At 40.2% G+C, this 18,835-nt stretch overlaps 1 protein-coding gene and 1 pseudogene across 1 annotated transcript; both read left to right on the forward strand.

Annotated features, from left to right (window-relative positions):
• Positions 1-14,680: 14,680 nt before the first annotated feature.
• On the forward strand, positions 14,681-14,808 carry LOC131822806 (U4 spliceosomal RNA; annotated as a pseudogene).
• A 692-nt stretch (positions 14,809-15,500) lies between these two features.
• LOC131821931 (olfactory receptor 5M5-like) lies at positions 15,501-16,606 on the forward strand. Its single transcript, XM_059158302.1, has one exon. The coding sequence runs from the start codon at positions 15,501-15,503 to the stop codon at positions 16,434-16,436; it is 936 nt and encodes a 311-aa protein (XP_059014285.1). The 3' UTR covers positions 16,437-16,606.
• The last annotated feature ends 2,229 nt before the right edge of the window (positions 16,607-18,835 follow it).

The following is an 18,835-nucleotide window of genomic DNA, read 5'->3' on the forward strand; positions in this document are numbered from 1 at the left end:
AGTTGGGGAGATGAGAACAAAGGAGGTGTCCAGAAGGACTGTCATCTGTTAAAGAAGACTCAGGATACTGGAGGCGTGAATATTGTCAAGCCAAGGCTGCTTTTCCCTCTAGTGATGCGCTAATGTGAAGACAGTTGGGAGCTTCTTGGAGTAATGTTACATTCCTCCTATCACAGTCCTTGTCAGTGGGCTACAGGTTCAAAAGAAATTCAGTTTTATTTACATTTTCTTCTGCCTCAGCCTCCCTCAATTTCATGGAGGGGAAGGTGATTTTAGGGCTCCAGAAAACTGAGTTATGGATCTTTCAAAGTTAGGCTATTAGTAAGAAAGCTTTTTCCTTGTAAATCCCTGAGACATTTGCAAACTGGGGGAGACTCCTGGCCTGCAGGACTGGGATCTCTGTCAGTGAACCATTTGTTCTTCCTTTAGAACAGCCAGGAGTGCTTGAGGAATGTCCCACATATCACATGGGGGGTGGGGAGATGGAGTGTAGGGCGCCAGCTTCTGCTTTGTCTTCAGCTATCTTTTGCTCCCTCATCATCATGACTAAGATTTCATTAGACGTTAATAAATGACTTTTACCAACAACAGCTAGCCCCCTCAGAGTCCTGGAAACCTTGCTTCCAAAATTCTTCAGAGACTTACGCTCTCCCTGACTCCCTCCCAACTTGAAAGTATATAATGGGCTATCCCTCATGACCCTACTGCAGCTCTTACCACCCACAGGTCTGTCCCCATGCTTTAATAAAACCATCTTTTTGCACCAAAGACATCTCAAGAATTCTTTCTTGGCTGTCAACTTCAAACCCTAAGGTCTTTCCTACATCATCAACACTGCAGTAGTTGTGCTTATTGCTTTTCCTTTTTTTTTTTTTTTTAATTTATTTATTTGACAGATCACAAGCAGGGAGAGAGGCAGGCAGAGAGAGAGAAGGGGGAAGCAGCCTCCCTGCTGAGTGGAGAGCCCGTTGAGGGGCTCCATCTCAGGAGCCTGAGATCATGACCCAAGCCGAAGGCAGAAGCTTAACCCACTGAGCCACCCAGGTGTCCCTTTATTGCTTTTCCTATAAGCACATTTGCCTTTCTGCACAACAACCAGAGGGAATTATTTATTAAAAGGATTTACTATTATTCATTTTTTGAACTATCAAATAATTGAGCCCTTAGTTAAAGTGGCTCATAAAGAAAACAATGGCCCACTGACCAGGTCTTCACAAATCCAAATTCCAATTTCTAACAGGGAAACATTTTTGACTCTTTAAACTAGTTCATGTTTAAGATACCCCAGTGTCTGTAAATAAAATGCTTTCCTAAAGAAAAATTAGGATTTCTTTCTGTGTTTTGCTTGTGATATTGTGATGAATAATAAGAAATATATGTTTGGTCTTGGTCTTGGTTTCTAGCACAGAGTTCTTAAAACCTTCAGAATTTCCTAAGTGGTGAAAGCAACCAAGAAGCCTTTTGTTGTGTTAATGAGGTGACTCTGGGATTGCACGTTGGGATGGGTTCTGTGTTGGGAGTGGGGGTTGGGGAACAACCATGCAATAAGAGGAGTGAAACTTCCAAGTCCACCCCCTGATTTCTGGGGAAGAGAGAGAGGCTGGGTATTGAATTAGCCACTGTAAACAATCAGGCCCAGGTAATGAAGCATCCATAAAACCCCAAAGGGAGGGGCTGGAGAGCTTCCAGATTGGTGAACTCATAGAGATTTGGGGAAAGTGGTGTGCTCAGAGAGCATGTAAGCTCCACACCCTTTCCCATGCCCTGTGCATCTCTTCCATCTGGCAGTTCCTGAGTTATATCCTTACATAATAAATCAGTAATGTAATATATAAAATGTTTCTCTGAGTTGTGGGAGCTGCTGTAGCAAATTAATCAAACTTGAGGTAGGGGTAGTAGAAACCTATAACTTAGAATCAGTCAGCCAGAAGTACAGGTAACCACCTGAATTTGTGACTATTGTCTGAAGTACAAGCAAGGGTTGTAGGAACCTCTACCCCATAGCTGGAGGGTCAGACACACAGGTGATATCTGGGTTTGGGACTGACAGTGGAAGTTAGGTCATGGGGAGGAAGGGGAGGGAGTTTTGTGGGACTGTGCCCTTAACGTGTAGGATCTAATGTTATCTGCAGGTAGATAGCGTCAGAACTGAGTTGAATTGTATGACACTCAGTCAATGTCCAGAGAATTACTTAGTGGTTCTGGGGAGGATACTACCCACCCCCATTGGAATTAATGACTAGAACCTTTACTGCTATTTTCCCTATTTATTTAATTTGAACATAATTGTTATAAGGAGAAAAACAGTGGTTTTTTCCAAGTCTGAGAATTACCTCAGATATTACTGATTGAGTTCATTATAACAAGGTCAGAACAGAATAATCAAGGGTGATCTTGGGGGCGGGCACCTGGGTGGCTCCATGGATTAAGCCTCTGTCTTCGGCTCAGGTCATGATTTCAGGGTCCTGGGATGGAGACCCGTATCAGGCTCTCTGCTTAGCAGGGAGCCTGCTTCCCCCCTCCCCCCACCTGCTTCTCTGGCTACTTGTGATCTCTCTGTCAACTAAATAAATAAAATCTTAAAAAAAAAAAATCAAGGGTGAGATACCAAAACAGAATAAATTTAGTTCAATATTCTGCAAAGTTAAAACAAAAATTAATAATATCTCACAACCGACAAGCAAGTATCAAGTTTGAAAGATATATAGCAATAAACAGGTAGAGCTAAAACAGAATCTCACCAGCAAGTTTATTAAAAGTAAGCATCTCAACTTTATTCTAGTTAAGTAAGGAATATAAATCTTGGGGTGCCTGGGTGGCTCAATCATTACGCATCTGCCTTTGGCTCAGGTTATGATCCCAGTGTCCTGGGATCAAGCCCCACATCAGGCTCCCCACTTGGTGGGAAGCCTGCATCTCCTTCTCGCACTCCCCCAGCTTGTGTTCCCTCTCTCACTGTCTCTTTCTCTGTCAATTAAATAAATAAGATCTTTAAATAAATATATATATAAATAAAATCTTTAAATAAATATATATATTTATATATATGTAAATACGCCCTCAAAATAGGTCCTTAGTTCACATATATGTGAAAAATATTTTTCCAATATTTTACTTGTATCTATACAAAGTTATAATAGAAAATTCAGTGGATTTTCATCTCAAAGTCTATTGTTACTTAAAAATGCAGTTTCTTAATCTTTCAAATTTGCAGCTATTGATACAAGCCCTGTGGTTATAACTCTAATCAAGGTTGAATTAAATAGCTTAATGGTTAAAATTTTTATTTCTACAGCTTGTACCATTTTTCTCATTGGCCCTAAGTTCTTATGTAGTCCTCAACTGACACTCTGTATACCTCCACCATTCATATTAATATACACATTCATATATGTTCCACTCCTTCCATTTTTCATGATGTTGGACTTAGTAATGGATACTTAGGTATATCAAAAACATGAGCAACAAAAGAAAATATAGGCTAATTTGCTATATTAAAGTTACAACTTTTGTACTTCAAAGGCAACTATCCATCAGTGGAGAAATAACACAAAGAATAGGAGAAAATATTTGCATGTCATATCTGATTAGGCCTTGTAGCAAATTATAAAGAAATAGCACTTACAATTCAATAACAAACAACTCAATTCTTAAAATGATTTTATTTTTAAGTAATATTGCACCCAGTGTGGGGCTCAAACTCACAACCCTGAGATCAGGAGTTGCGAGCTCTATTGACTGAGCAAGCCAGGCACCCCACCAGTAACCCAATTTAAAACGGGCACTGTGGGCCACCTGGGTGGCTCAGGTGGTTGAGTGTCAGACTCTTTATTGCAGCTCAGGTCATGATCTCAGGGTCATGAGATGGAGACCTGTGTGGTGGGATTCTCTTTCTCCCTGTGTCCCTCCTTCTCACTTTCTCTCTAAAAAAAATCAAATAGGCATTGTTCTGCTTCTGGAACCCTGGCCCCCTCACTGCTCCAGCCATAACAGAAGCTTCTGTGACTCACTGTTTTCCACTAGGACAGGAAGAAAGAATGTTTGCACTAAAATTAATATACTGCTACTACTACTATGATGTTACTCTTAGTTCTTATTATCATTATTATTCAGTCCTACTAGTATGGTGGCTCTGAAGCCAAGGCTTTCTTACCTTATTGCAATTATAAGCAAAGACATTTGTGAGCTCATTAGAACAATTACTTGCCTCTGATGTGGAAGTTGTTTTCCTGAAACTAGACTTTGGGTTTGGATTAGTTGGCGCAGAGTAGATGGTTTTAATGACTCCTCGGGGAACCGGGCAGACATTGCTCATAGTCAATTTCAGAGACCACACTGAGGCTGAGGATTCGTTCAGGGATTCACATCTCCTATATTTGGAACTGAAGCTGAGGTGCAGAACTGAAGACTAGCCCCAGAGACCTAGTTGGTGAGACTCTGTCTCTGCCTATCTCTGTCTCCCCAACAGCTCAAGGTAATACATCTGCAAGGCACAGCACTTCTCCCTGATAATGGGGACATTAGAGCAGCAGGGCATGTCATTAATTCTTAACTCTCTTTCTCTCTCTATTATATATACATTCTTAACTATATATATGTATTCAATCAGAAATTATGAATACTAGAGAAATTCATCTTCTCCCACTTAGAGGCCTGAAACTCCCTGGCTCTTTGAAATGAAACAAATCTGGCATTTTTAATAAAAATTCTAAAATCTCTCTTAATGGCTTTAGGGATGACTGGTAAGTACTGTCTGAACCTGAAGCTTGCCCCACCACTGAAAGGGGCCATCCGGGCAGGTTTCATTCAGGAATCAACACACGCTTGGAAACAATCTCCCATGTCTGCTGTTTTCTGGCAAATGTACACGTACTGACTAAGTGAAGGATGAGAGATATTCTAGGAAGGGTAGGATCTAGGTTTCAAGCAAATAGAATCTGACTTATAGTGAAGCTAGCTAGAAGAACAAAAATGAGGCTAAAGAAGACATTTTTAAACTCATATAAAAAGATTACTTTTGTGGAAATAGCCCATGGCCAAAGAGATACTGACTCTCTTACTAGGTTGTTGGACAGTAAAACAATTATCAACATCTTCACATTCGGTCGTCACAGATGTCTTACTCTGTCCTATTTTAGCGGATTGCTTTTCTCAGCTGAATTCTAATAATTAAGGAGATGAGTGTTTCAATTTTTGTTTTTCTTTTCAAATTACACACAAAGTATATTTTAAGCTTGTGCATTTACTGATTAAGTGCTTGGGAGAGAAGTATCCAAACACATAATAGTACAAACACAAATGCAAAAGCAATATGCAATGTGCAAAAACGGAACTTGAAATTGGGCGTAACTAAGTACATGGACTGAAGCGAAAAGGTTTTCTTATTTAACTCCATGTGTCTGTGAATAAGCTAAAGTGATTCTGAAAATAGAATGGAGACAGTTATAGAGCTGAGTATGTAACAGCAGCTTGGAAGCATGAATTGGCTACTTACTGCTCTATCGTAGATATTCAGTTGATCAATAAAGGACGTTTCCCACATAAATTGGTGTTGAAAGGAGTAAGAAAGAAAAGGATGTGAGGGTTCAGTCTAGCAATGAATATGCTTTGAGTGTCTATCCGTGGGGGAGGAGGATACACCTGGAGTACCAAATGCCAACGTTCTATTGGATTCATTTGGTCTCCATTCATCTCACATTATGCTTTAAGTCATATGAAGATGTCAACAGTGCCCATGCCAGTTGTGCCTTAACATCTTTTTTTCAAGTTTGAAAATATATTTCTTCTATCTTTCACAACCACGTAATGATTTGGCTAGTTATAGAATTCTTGGCTGGAAAGAAATACTTTTACTTGAGTATTTTGAGCCAACGTATTGTCTTCCAGTTTTGAGCAGAGCTGTTGTGAGGTATGTTGGTGCTTTCTAATACCGTTTTTAAAATCTCTCTCTCTCTCTCTAGAAAGTTTTTAGGATTTGAAATTTTATGATGGTATAACTTGGTGTGTGACTGCTTTCACTTACTCAGCTGGGTAATTGATTTTTTTAAAAGATTTTTACTTATTTATTTGATAGAGATCACAAGTAGGTGGAGAGGCTGACAGAGAGAGAAGGAGGGGAAGCAGGCTCCCCACTGAGCAGAGAGCCCCAGGCGGGGCTCCATCCCAGGACCCTGAGATCATGACCTGAACCAAAGGCAGAGGCCTTAGCCCACTGAGCCACTCAGGTGCCCGGGGTAACTGATATTTTAATATCTTCTTGGATTATAAAAAATCATGATATAGCATCAGAATTCCTTCCATTGAACATTTTAGACCATCCTTTTACCCAGACATTTTTCTTCTTCAGAAATCAATTGCTACAGTTGGACTCAGTCCCTCTGTTTATTCATTGTTTTCCTCAATGTCTGATGTTTTCTCATTCCCCACCTTTCTCCAGAAGAAAAAAATTCAAGGACAAACAAAATGACTGAAGAAATTCAGTGCACCAGACCCAAACACCTCCTTCATGAGTTCCCAGAAGATCAAGAACATCAGAGTTCCCTTTTTGTGTTTTTCTTAGCTTTGAATGTCATCGTCCTGGCATGGAAACAGGAGACAATTCTGATACCCCAATTTGGTTGGAATTTCCTTCATCTCATGCACATTTTAGGCTGCAGGGGGCGCTGTCTTCCCCTCTGCATTCTACACAGTCTCCTGTTACAGAAAACAACCATTATCACCATGGGCGGGCACATTTACACAGATTAATTTCTTACATGCTCTGCTCACCAGGGATGATTGTCTCTTGGCCAGAGTATCCTATGGCGAATCCATATCCACTGGCCACCTTATGAACTGTGCAATCATGGTGTCTAAAGAAATCCAAAATAAGTTGCTGTCCAGGACTCCCTTGAGTTCAAGGGCCCATTTAATGGTAGCCTCTCTACTGCTGCATACTGACTGGCCCATCATCCATCTCTTGTCTTACATAGCTACACGGACTCTAGCTCTTGGATGTTAGGGATTTGGCACAACAGAGAACCAGCTTTTTTGTTGTTATGTCTCTATAAAGACCCCCAGGGCTACTAAGAGTGTTTTCATCTCCCTCAACCTGGATTTAGTCCCAATGATTCTCCCCACTGAAACCTTTTTTAAGCTACATTTTCGATTTCTCATTCCTGGGTCCATCCAGCTTCCTTGTTTGAAATTCCAAAACAAACTGGCGCAAGCCCTGTCCTGACTTGGACCAGGTGACCAAGGGCAGGAGCATGTTTGAATCAGTTGTCACATGCCCCAAGGCATTCTTAGGGAAGGAATTTCCCACAGACAGTACCAAAGTAAAAGACTGTTGAATGGACTTCAAAGGAAAGCAGTTCTTGCTGTTAAGAATTAAGTTGAACTGGTGCCACATGCCTTAGAAACTGGGATAATAATGAGTTACAAAAATAATTATTTATCAAATGCAGGATATCAAAATGTTTCATGCAAAACAAGAGTAACCGCCCATCTTAGAAATTTTGCTTAGTGGTTCTTTATTGTTTTCTCAAATAAAAATTTTCTTTATACTACTCCTTTTTTCTCTGTTGCCTTCTGTGGGGATCTCTGGATGGTAAATACAGAAGGCATTCATTTCTCAGGTTGTATAACATACCTTGTTTATTTGGAGCTTATGTAAGTGTAAACAGCAAAAATCCGAATTACTCTCATCTGCAGGCTTTGCTGTCTGAGGGAAAATACATATCAGATTAATTTTACTTTCCAAGAACTCGGTGTATCATTTTGCTGCAAAATAATTTTCTCTCATAGCACATTACTGAACAAATCCTACAGGTCAGTATGTTGATGTCACTCAGATCAGTCACGGACAGATGCCCTCCCTCAGGCATCCAAAACGCAATACCCCTAGTATAACTGCTGCCCAAATTATCTCTTTTCTCAGATCATAAAGAGGCCTTCCTTAAGCCAGACAGCAAAACTGTTTCATGGGAACTCACAGCATGAGCATATGACTCACAAATACAAACACAGTAAATACAAGAGTGAAGAAGCCTTTCTTTACTCTGCAGGTTGAGCTTTTCCACTCAGACAATAACACCCACCTTTCTTCCAGGTCTATTTAAATTTTGGTAACATTTGGACAGAATTATAAATAAACATTCCCAGTTGCTGAACTTACTCTGCACTATTAAGATGGGGATTTTCCACCAAGGAAAATCTAAATGTGTAATTAAGCCTCAAACCAAAAGCAACGGCGACTCCAAGGCAAACATGGTAATTCAGAGCACCCACCAACTCACCGTTCTTCACAGCTGACTGAGTTCTTGGTTGTGGGAGAACAAAGTACTAGAGGTTTTGAGCTACGCCTCCAGTTATTGCCCCAGAGAATGTTCGCTTTTAAAGTTTGTCCCCAGCTGAATGAATGAATTGTGTACCTTCCTTCAACTCAAGTCCTTCCTAAAAATTGCAATTAAATCTCATGACCCAGGGATTCTTCAAAATACCTTCCCCTTCAGAATCTCACTCCTAGATCTAGAACTTCTTTCCCGGTTGTGCTGAGGAACGGAGCACATTGTAAGTTCTGGCCCCAAAGTGCCATGGCTAGTTTCCCTCAGTTTTGTTGGTATCAGTTTCTCTCCTAACCTCCCTCCTGCTGGGCACTTGCTCAGACAAGATGTGTCATCTGCTTTCTGCAAGAACAGACTTTAGGAGGCCTAGCCGTCCCCCCCACCTCTCCCTCAGATATTTAATTCCTATAACTAGCTCATTTGAGAATGAGAATTTCCATAGAAAAACCAATTCTCAATAAAAGGCACATTGCTTATCATTTGACCGTGGACTAGATGGGAGTTATGACAGGAAGGGCAGTGGTTTAGCTGACTCTCTGCCTCTGTCCCTTACTCCAGCCTTCACCACAGGCCTTCAGTCCCAGGGACTCTCAAAATAGAAGTCCTATTGCTTAATGTCAGGATAATCTGCTTGTAATCAGATACAGCGTTTGCAAAACGATGGACTTCTTCAGCTCAGGAAATCAAACCTGCATTTTACTCTATACCATCCATGGCCTAGAAACTCTCTCCTCCAGACAGAATGAAAAGTCATATATCTACCTGCTACAAGTTACTAAAAATGCAAAGCTGACTGGGAAAGGCCACTGGAATCATGTCTCTGCATCTGACACAAGCACATATCTCTTCTAGCTTCCTCCTCTTTGGTGTGAAGGAATGAACTTGGGAAATGCTGAGAGACAGCAAATGCACTTTCCAGTTGGAGACCATTCTCACCTGAGCTCCCTCGCTTTGAAGGCCGGTGTTGAGGGCAGTGTTCTTTGCAGCCATGCTTTACGGGATGGGTCACATTTCTTCAACTAATGGTCTAGAGGTCTAGGTTCCAGAAACTGGAGAACTTCCCTGGACACATCGGGTGTACTGATTGCCCCAATTTCAGTCTGGTGGGGAATCGGGAAGGGAGAGAGAAAGGGAAGGAAGCCTGTGGAACCATTAGAATATTTAGTTGCTGACCTGGCTTTGAATATGACTTTATTCCTTAATTTGGTTCAACAGGAAATATATAGCCAGAGGGTAAATGAAGATGTTTTTCTCTTTCGTTGTCTGTTGTTATAAATATGCTAGCCAAGGCCACCTTTTCTCTGCAAACGAAAATGTCCCATATGTGCATCCTAGGCACATAATCTTTGCATAACCTTACCCTGTCTTCTATAAAGCATTTGCTGGGCACCTGCCCCAGCCACAACTTCAAGGCCACCCACTGCATACACCCTGCTAAGGGCAAGAAGACAGTTCCAAGTATCACACCAAAGGTTCTGGACTTCAGAGTCATCCTGAGTGCACACACTAAAGCATCAGAATGCAAGCCATCATTAGTCACCAGGATGATGCAGGGATTTTACTCCCAAGGGTGGCTTAAATCAAATGTAAAATATCTCCTAGAAACTCTGTATATACTGTTCCCTTGGTACCCAGGAAGCTCTGAAATAACAAGAGATAACAGACTCATTACGTTTTATAAATACTCGCAGGTTTGTTGGTATGGAACACAGAAGCCAAGTCTCCCAGTCAGATATGAAGAAATCTGTTTGTCTCACTGGAAATACTCGAAGTGGACGCTTCCAGGACGTTGGAAATCCTGACTGACTGCCAATAGGTGCTTGGTAAGTTTTATTCATTTCCAAGGCTGCTAAGGGGAAAAGTACAAGGCAGGCAAGAGAAGGGTTTCAGGTCTGGGACTGTGAAGAGGACAGGGCGTTAGGACAGCCATGCGTTGCTTCCACCTGAGAAGCAAATGAGGAAGGGTTGATTGACTTTTACTTGGAAAAGCTGGGATTTTTTGTCAGCGTGTTATTCTCTTAGGAAAGTTTATCAGCACAGGCCTGATAAACTCACAAAATCTCTGAGATCACAAGCAGATTGTTGAATGAGTAAAACTTTCTCAGAAACAGATACTTAGTTTTTAACCAGATTCTCAAAGTAGTTCATGCGCCCCTCCCTTCCCAGAGGTTAAGAAGATTTCTTAGGTTATTCAACAAAGTTGTTTGAATTGTTCAAACACAAACCAATACTCTTGAATATATTGGTTAAACATAATAAGTTTTAATGTACCCAAACAAACTAAGAAGAAAAATTACTGAACCCATTTTAAATTTTCTCATAGGAATCTAAGTTTGCAAGTATATATATATATATATATATATATATATATATATGTATTTATGATATGATTTTTATATATATAAAAATCATATCATAAAGGAATCATAATGTGGAAGCAGTGTAGTTTAGCCTGAGGACTCCAAAATCATCCCACCTGGTTTCAAATCCTGGCTCATCTACTTTCTCTACTTTGTAAATTTGGCAAAAATTACTGAATATTTCTGTGTCTCAGTTTCCTCATGAGAAAATGAGGGAAATGATAATTATGTATTAAATAAAATAATGTATAAAGTAGAATGAATGAATCTGGGCACATTAGAAGTATTTAAATAATCACTGGTTATTATCACTAAGTTTGAGAGTCATCAATCAGAATGCTCAGTAGTTTATTTTTTAAAGGGACCATAAGTCTTTTCTTAGGTAGAAAATTACAAGTCAAATACTTATTATGAGAAATTCGTTATTTTGTTTTTCCTGGAATTTATCATCAGGCCTAGTTATATTCTAAGAACTGACAGACTAAGCACTCATCCGTAAGCCTTAAACTTAATTGCCCTTGAAGACAATCAGAGTCTATAATGGGTTGAAAACTGTTAAGAAAGAGCATTCAATTAGAAGATTTTTGAATGCAAAAAAAAAAAAAAAAGCATTTCCATAGGATAAATGATGAATAAATATTTTGCTACTCCAAAAGAAACTTTTTAAAAAATCTAGAAATTAGGATGCATTAACCATGTCTTAGAACCTGACCAGGTAAATGTGCAATTATGTCAATGATCACTAACATAGGAAAAATATTCTATCATGCAAGAGCTGATAAATACAGCTAGTGTTGGTCCACTGGCTTTTTGGGTCTTTCTAGAGTTACCAACTTGTTCTGCATCACCGTTAAGTAAGAACGATTATACTTTGAAGGGAGGCAGGGAGTCTTGACCCATTCTAGAAATAAGTATAAAAACATGTCCTCTTGCCTTTAGAGGGCACAGAATCCAGAACAACAAAATTTTACTGAGTAAGATTGCTTATGTGCCACTCCTAAAGATCTCAGTGTTTGATTTTGCTGGAAATCATTATTGAGACAAGTAAGACCACAGCAAAATAGGCTACGTTTATCATTAGTAACCCAGGAGTATTAGAAAGGTCCATATTTTAAAAGCTCCTTACCATTTCCTGATATGAGCTAGCCTGGACATCTTCCAGCACCTCAGACAACCACTCCTTTCCCCAGACCTTAAAGATATAATTTTCCCAAAGATCTGTCCTTCAACCCCTACTGTTACCTATTTCTCTGTCCCTGATTGGTCTCATGGATTCCCACAACTTTTACCATCTTCTGTCCATTAATGGTTCCCAAATTGATATTGCTAGCTGTGCCTGTGTGGTAGCCATCCACCATTCCCTCAGACTGAATTCAACACCCTTCCCTCTTACTCCACTCCTAACCCAGAATTTCTGTTTCTACTAAAAGCATTACCTCACAGTGACTTGTATAAATACAGCAGTAAATCTGCTTCTTTTTTTTCTCCTCAGTATGTCCTCAACTTTATTGGTGCGTGTGTGTGTGTGTGTGTGTGTGTGTGTGTGTGTGTGTATTTAAATTGTGTCAGATTCTTAGGAAAGAGAAAGAGACAAGGTAAAATTTAATTGAACTATCAATTCTCAGGTTATCATTATCCTGGTCTCTCAGACTTAAAACTTGAATCTCAGTCAATTGCCAAGCGACACAGACTCAGCCTTTGGGGTATCTATTTGCCCTAACATCCTAGCTGGTGTCCCTACTGATGGCGCCCTCCCTCCCTTCTATCCACCTTGTCCATGCTCCCAGAGTAACTCCCTGAAAGCTTAACTCTGGTCAAGTCATTCTACTGCTCTGATGTTTAATGGGTCCACATTCACTACTGATCTAGTTATTAAAATCTCCCTGACGTGGGAAGTTCTACCCAATATGGCAGCCCCTCCCCCATCAGTTTGTTTCTCACTCATCTCTTTCAGATGTACTTGCTCTTAACAGAAAGGATGCTCACAGTCTCCTCAACATGCTCTGAGCTGCTCTGAATCAACTCTTTGCTCAACCATCCCTTACTAAAATGTTCTCCTTGAATCTATCTTTCACTAATTGAGGTTCTTTCCATCTTCCATGACCATCCCAGTTCATTCCAAAGGCTGCCTACTCCGTCTAGGGTACAGACCAAACTCCTCAGAATGGATGAGGCCCTCAGTTATCTAGCCCAGAGGTGCATTTACTTACGGGCAACACTACCCTTAGAGCCAAACAAAAGGGACCCTGCCTTGGCCACATTCTTCAGGGCAATCCTGAGCCTCTTCCTACTGTACCATACTCCATGGGACAAGGCCAAAGAGGTGTGCCCCCCCCAAACCCCCATTCATCCTATCCTTCCCTTCTAGACCATCTTTCAGGTACCAAGACCCTTGCCCAGATGGCCCTCAGAGTTTACAAGAGTCTCTTTCCCAGATCACCTTTATAAGAGTAAACCATAATGCTAATATTTACATACTCCAGGCTTAAGAAAAGCCAAGGGATGGCTCTTTGCAGGGGTGTGAACAGGTAAATCATGTGAGCTGACAGGTTCGCACCCGCGAGCCACACCGTGGGCCAGAAGCAGGTTCTCTCACCACCTCATCCCGGCATGAACTCCAAGGATTCTGCCTTCCAGGTCATTATAAAGGTATATTTGTTGAGGAGGAGAGCTGGAACATACCAATTTGTTATCTTTACATTTAACTTTTACTTACTACGGTGTATACGTAGGGCCCCATTTGTTATTCTTGCCCTGGGCCCTGCCAGTGTCAACGGCAGGTTTGCTTCTAGGGAGTCTGTATTTTACCCACACCAAATACAGGCAGTTATTTAAAGCCTTGTCTTTCTCAAGCACCAGTTGTGTTGTACAGGCTACCCGGTAGGTCTATGTGCCTGAGAGCCCCCTTGTGCTTTTGAAGCACTCTTTACAATGTTGGGAGGTAAAAATTTGATCCCAGGGTTCTGGGATTGAGCCCTGCATTGGACTCTGCTCAGCGGGGAGCCTGCTTCTCCCTCTCCCTCTGTTGTTTCCCCTGTTGTGCTCTCCTGCTCTCTCTGTCAAGCAAATACGTAAAATCTTAAAAAAAAAAAAAAAAAAAAAAAAAGTAAGAAATGCTACCTTTGTCATTATTTTTAATATTAATCAGGAAGGACTAGCCAATACATGTTGAAATGAGAAAGGAATAAGAGATGCTGTACAGAAATGAGGGAAGAAGTTTGTATCCTTTTCATATATATGAATCTGTATTTGAAAAACCCAAAAGAATCAACTACGAACTATTTTTAAATGATAGGAAACTGTAGTAGAGAAGATAGTTATAAAATTTATTTATAAAAATTGGTAGCTTTTCTAGATATAAAAAGTCCCAAAAAACCCACAAAATGAAAAAAAAAAGCTTCCTTTACAAAAAGATACATTTGTAAATAGACTTCAAAGAAATATATAGAATGTTTATCTGTAAAGTTTAAAGAAAACTTTAAAACTCTATTTAGGAAAGTCATTGATAAATGGCATACATACCTTACTCAATGAAATTTTGAATGCAAAGCTGTCAATTCTCAGCAAATTAACATACCAATTCAATGCAATCACATTCTAAGTGAAAACAGGATTATTATTTTTTTTTTGAACTTGATAAAATAATGCCAAAGTTCATCTGGAAAATATATATGTGAAAATAGCCAGAAATTTTGTTATCAGTTACTAAAATCAATACTACAGTATTACATTTAAATGTTTGGTCCTTGTTCTAGAAGAGACTACAAAGAAAATGAATCAGAAATCAACCCCATTACTTATGAATGTTTTGCTCTATGATAAGGCTGGAGTTTTAAATCAACAAAATCAACTGGAAAATTGTTACAGTAACAAATGGCATTAGAACACCTGGTTAGCTATTTGGGTAAATAAGTGAAAAGAGTTGATTACCTCATTCTTTATGTCAACATTAAACTCCAGATAGAACAAGGGTTGTAACAAAAAATTAAATCCGATAGCTTTGCGCAGTGGCAGTATCATAGCCAATGAGGTTTATCTCAGGCGCGATTATTGCTAATTGAAAAAATTAAATCTGATAAAGCTCAGAATAGAGCAAGAGATAATTTTTTAAATAATTTTTAATCAAAGAAAGCTTATTTAACTATGTCAGAATTCAAAACAAGATTGATAAAGTTGACACCAAACTCTTTAAAATTTACCATGTAGCACAAAGAAAAAAAATAACACACCAATGTCGAGTGACAAACTAAGAAATAATTTGCAATACACGTATCAAACAAATGACTGCTTTCCTTAATAAACAAAGAGTCCATGTAAATAAAATGCTTAGAAGACCCACAACCTAATGGGAAAATTATCAAAGGGACCGAACTGAGCAGTCATGAAAAAGAAATACACATGCAAATAATTGTTTGAAAAATGTTATTAACTCCTACTCATCATTTTTAAAAATCAAGATGACACGAGTTACCCAGAATTCACCATGATGGTGGCAAAGGTTTGAAATTTGATAAGATCTGGGTTTTGTGGGAAAACCAGCATTCTCATACAGTGTTGTTGGGCATGTAACTTGGTGCATCTTACCTGGAGGTCAGTCGGTCAGTCACCCTCCGAAGAGAAAATGGTTGGCCTCTGACTCCTCTGAATCTCTTTTAGCAGAATAAAGCCCTATCGCTAATGACAGTCTGTAATGCTGGGATTGTGAAGGCACATTTCTGTCATCTGCTACTGGAACAAGGAGGTAAGAAGCTTTTATTTTCAGTCTAATCATTTTGAAGCCATATTTCTTCTTTTTCCAACAAGAGAGAGAACAAAAATGGCAAGAGGCAATCAGACCACAGTGACAGAATTTGTCCTTATGGGATTCACTGACCGTCCAGAGCTCCAGCTTCCCCTCTTTGTGGTGTTCTTGGTAATTTATCTCATCACCTTGGTAGGAAACCTTGGCATGATCCTGCTCATCAAGGTGGACTTGAAGCTCCACACTCCCATGTACTATTTCCTCAGCCACCTGGCATTCATCGATGTTTGTTACTCATCTTCCATTGGGCCCAAGATGCTGCAGAATTTATTGGTGAAGAAAAAAACCATCTCCTTTTCAGGCTGCTTTGCCCAGCTGTACTTCTCCAGTGCTTTTGCCACCACTGAATGCTTCCTCTTGGCCACAATGGCCTATGACCGCTACATGGCTATCTGCAACCCCCTGATCTACACAGCCATTATGACTCAGCGGGTCTGCAAGGAGTTGGTGATAGGGGTCTACACCTATGGCTTCCTGAACTCTGTAATACAAACAGTTCTGACTTTCCAGTTGTCCTTCTGCGACTCCAACATCATCCACCACTTCTACTGTGCTGACCCCCCTCTCCTGGCCCTCTCCTGTTCAGACACCGGCAACAAAGAAAAGCAGCTCTTGATCTTCTCAGCAGTGAACCTCACTGGATCCCTCCTGACGGTCCTTATCTCCTACTTTTGCATCCTCTTTTCCATTATAAAAATCCAGTCTTCCGAAGGCAAGTGCAAAGCCTTTTCTACCTGCGCTTCCCACCTCACTGTGGTCATCATCTTCTACGGGACCCTGTTCTTCATGTACCTGCAGCACCCCAAGGCAGGGGATTCATGGAAGTCCAACAAAGTGGTCTCTGTGTTTTATAGTCTCGTAATTCCCCTGCTCAACCCCCTGATCTATACCCTGAGGAACACAGAAGTAAAGGACACCCTGAAAAAGATGCTTGAGGGCAAATCGCCATAGCGAGTGAGTTGGCAGGACGTAGCTTTGGGGAGGTAGGATATGCTGACACAGTATAACCAACATGACTGAAATTTAGCAGGTCCGCTGCCATGCAGTCCACCCAGTTGGGAATTTTCTGTAAAGACCAGAAGTACTAGGCCACTTGCTTGACATGGTAATATTGAATCCAACCAGTTATCGTGGACTAATCAGAATCTATTTACAAGCTACAGAGTTAACAGCTACATCCTTCATATGTTGAAAAAGAAGTGGCTGACTACCAATTAGGTAATAATATGAGTTCTAAATTTTAAAAAGATCCCCAAAAGCAACATTCTGGGTGCAACTATAAATTACCGAACCTGAGTACAAAACCCCACACATGAATGTCTGTGTTATTAGAAACATTTTCCTATATAAACAGTTTCCTGCATAAAATGGCCTATATTATAGCAAATCATTGTTCGTCTTGAAACGTATTTCTTCATAATATACTACGATAGGTGATAGTTCAGTTTCAAGACCAGATCGTGAGAAGCTTAGTTAATCTAAATGTAGTTGAAATACTGCATGTTTGAAATGAACAGTAGATATAATGGTATTATAGCAAAAATGAGGGGAGGAAAAAATAGAAAAACTATTAATCAGTAAAATGTGGGGGATTTTGTTTGTTTAATTAGAAGTGAGAAGGTTTAGGCTACTTTCAGAGACAAAGTGGTCATTTAGTCAACCGCCAGAGTTTAATTTTTCTCTAGGCTCTGGGAAGCCCACCACAGTGCAGCATAGTGGGGAGGGGGGAGGGGGGAGTCCGACCTGATCTCAAGAAAGGGAAACAGGGAGAGTCTCCGAAGAGAACCAGGCCAGAGCATGCGTGTTTCTGAGAAATGAAATTATTGTCTTAAATAATCTGAATGATCTAGAGAAATACTTTCGTTTTGCAACAGTTTTCATGTTCTTTATTTCTATTTTCACAGATCTGACTGTCCCACTTTCTTAGAAATCTATATAAATCTATAAATTCTTGCTGTTGTTGAGGAGAGGAGCAAGAAAAATCTCCTTTAATTTTGTATTTAGGCAAGAATAGGAGCATTCTATGATCTTTCCAAGACTCCATTTTAATATTTCATCCAAAATCCTTCTTAAGATATACAAATCTGCCATAAACCGTTAGATTTTCTCCCTACGTTGTTTTCAAATGTCATTATTGTTTTGAATTTTTTTAAATAGCTAAGAACATATATCACCAATCAATTACATAGAAATTTAAAATTATTCAAGAAACTAAGAGATTCCTGTTGCTCCCAGATGACCACTTCAGATACGATGGTGCCATCTTTTATTTTATGGCTGCTTATGATCTAGTAATTTAGAAAAATAAAAAGAGTTAAATGTTTAGAATGTCTTTTACTTAGCTCAGAAAGCTTTCTGGAGACTTAAATTGGAGGCTCCCTGAAACACTTGGGGATGGGGTGTTGGCCGTGATTAAAAAGAAATCTAGTACCAGGGTTAAAGAACAAAGTGAGGAAAGGTGTGAAGCAATGCCAGGACGTTGAGAGCTCACACAACAGCGAACAAAAGAGGAGCAGCCAAGTGGGCAGGATGATGCTGAAGGATAATATGAGACAGATTATTGAAGCACGAGCTCCTGGAGACTAAAAAGATCTGTTCACTTTGTACCCCAACACCTACCATAGCTGTCTGCTGAACCAAACCGAACTCTTCTACATTTATTCCTGATTCCAGTGGGTGGGTGGACATGCTGCCCAGCAATGGTCCTGTGGCTGGAAAGTAACAGAGGGAAGGGAGTTAATGCAGTCATGGCAGGAACAACATTCTTCAATATCCGCACCCGCTCCCCCAAGAGGCTAACATCTTTAAAAAAAAAAAAAAAAAGATTTATTTATTTATTTGAGAGAGAGCAGGAGGGAGGAGGGGCAGAGAATCAGAGGGAGAGAGAGTCCCAAGCAGACTCGGCACTGAGCCGAGGACTCAGCCCAACTCGGGACTCCATCTCCTTACCCAGAGATCACAACCTGAGCCAAAACCAGGGGTTTTGACTGCACCACCCAAGCACCACAAGGGAGGCTAATGTCTTTGAGGCAGGAACACATACAAATGTAACACAACCTGGCTGGTACAGGGGATGCATTGGGGAAGTTGGTCTTTTGGGAAGATGGTAATAGCTAGAGTTGACAACCGACTGTGACAGGCAAGGAGCGGTTACCATAGGAAGAGGTTGCCATTAATTGAAATAAAGAAAATGAGCAAGTACCAACACTCAGATGAGAAATTTATGTTTCCAATAAAAAGCCATACCCATTTCTTTCTTTCTTTTTCCCTCTCTCTCTCTCTCTCTTTCTCTGGCACACTTTTTTTTTTTTTTTTTTTTTTTTGAAAGAGAGCACCTGAAGGGTCAGAGC

Source organism: Mustela lutreola, chromosome 1 (genome assembly GCF_030435805.1).
Source record: "Mustela lutreola isolate mMusLut2 chromosome 1, mMusLut2.pri, whole genome shotgun sequence".
Classification (NCBI taxonomy): Eukaryota; Metazoa; Chordata; class Mammalia; order Carnivora; family Mustelidae; genus Mustela; species Mustela lutreola.

Bases quoted from the DNA above. Each gene is read 5' to 3' on its own strand.
- LOC131821931 (XM_059158302.1), top strand. From the start codon at position 15,501: ATGGCAAGAGGCAATCAGACCACAGTGACAGAATTTGTCCTTATGGGA.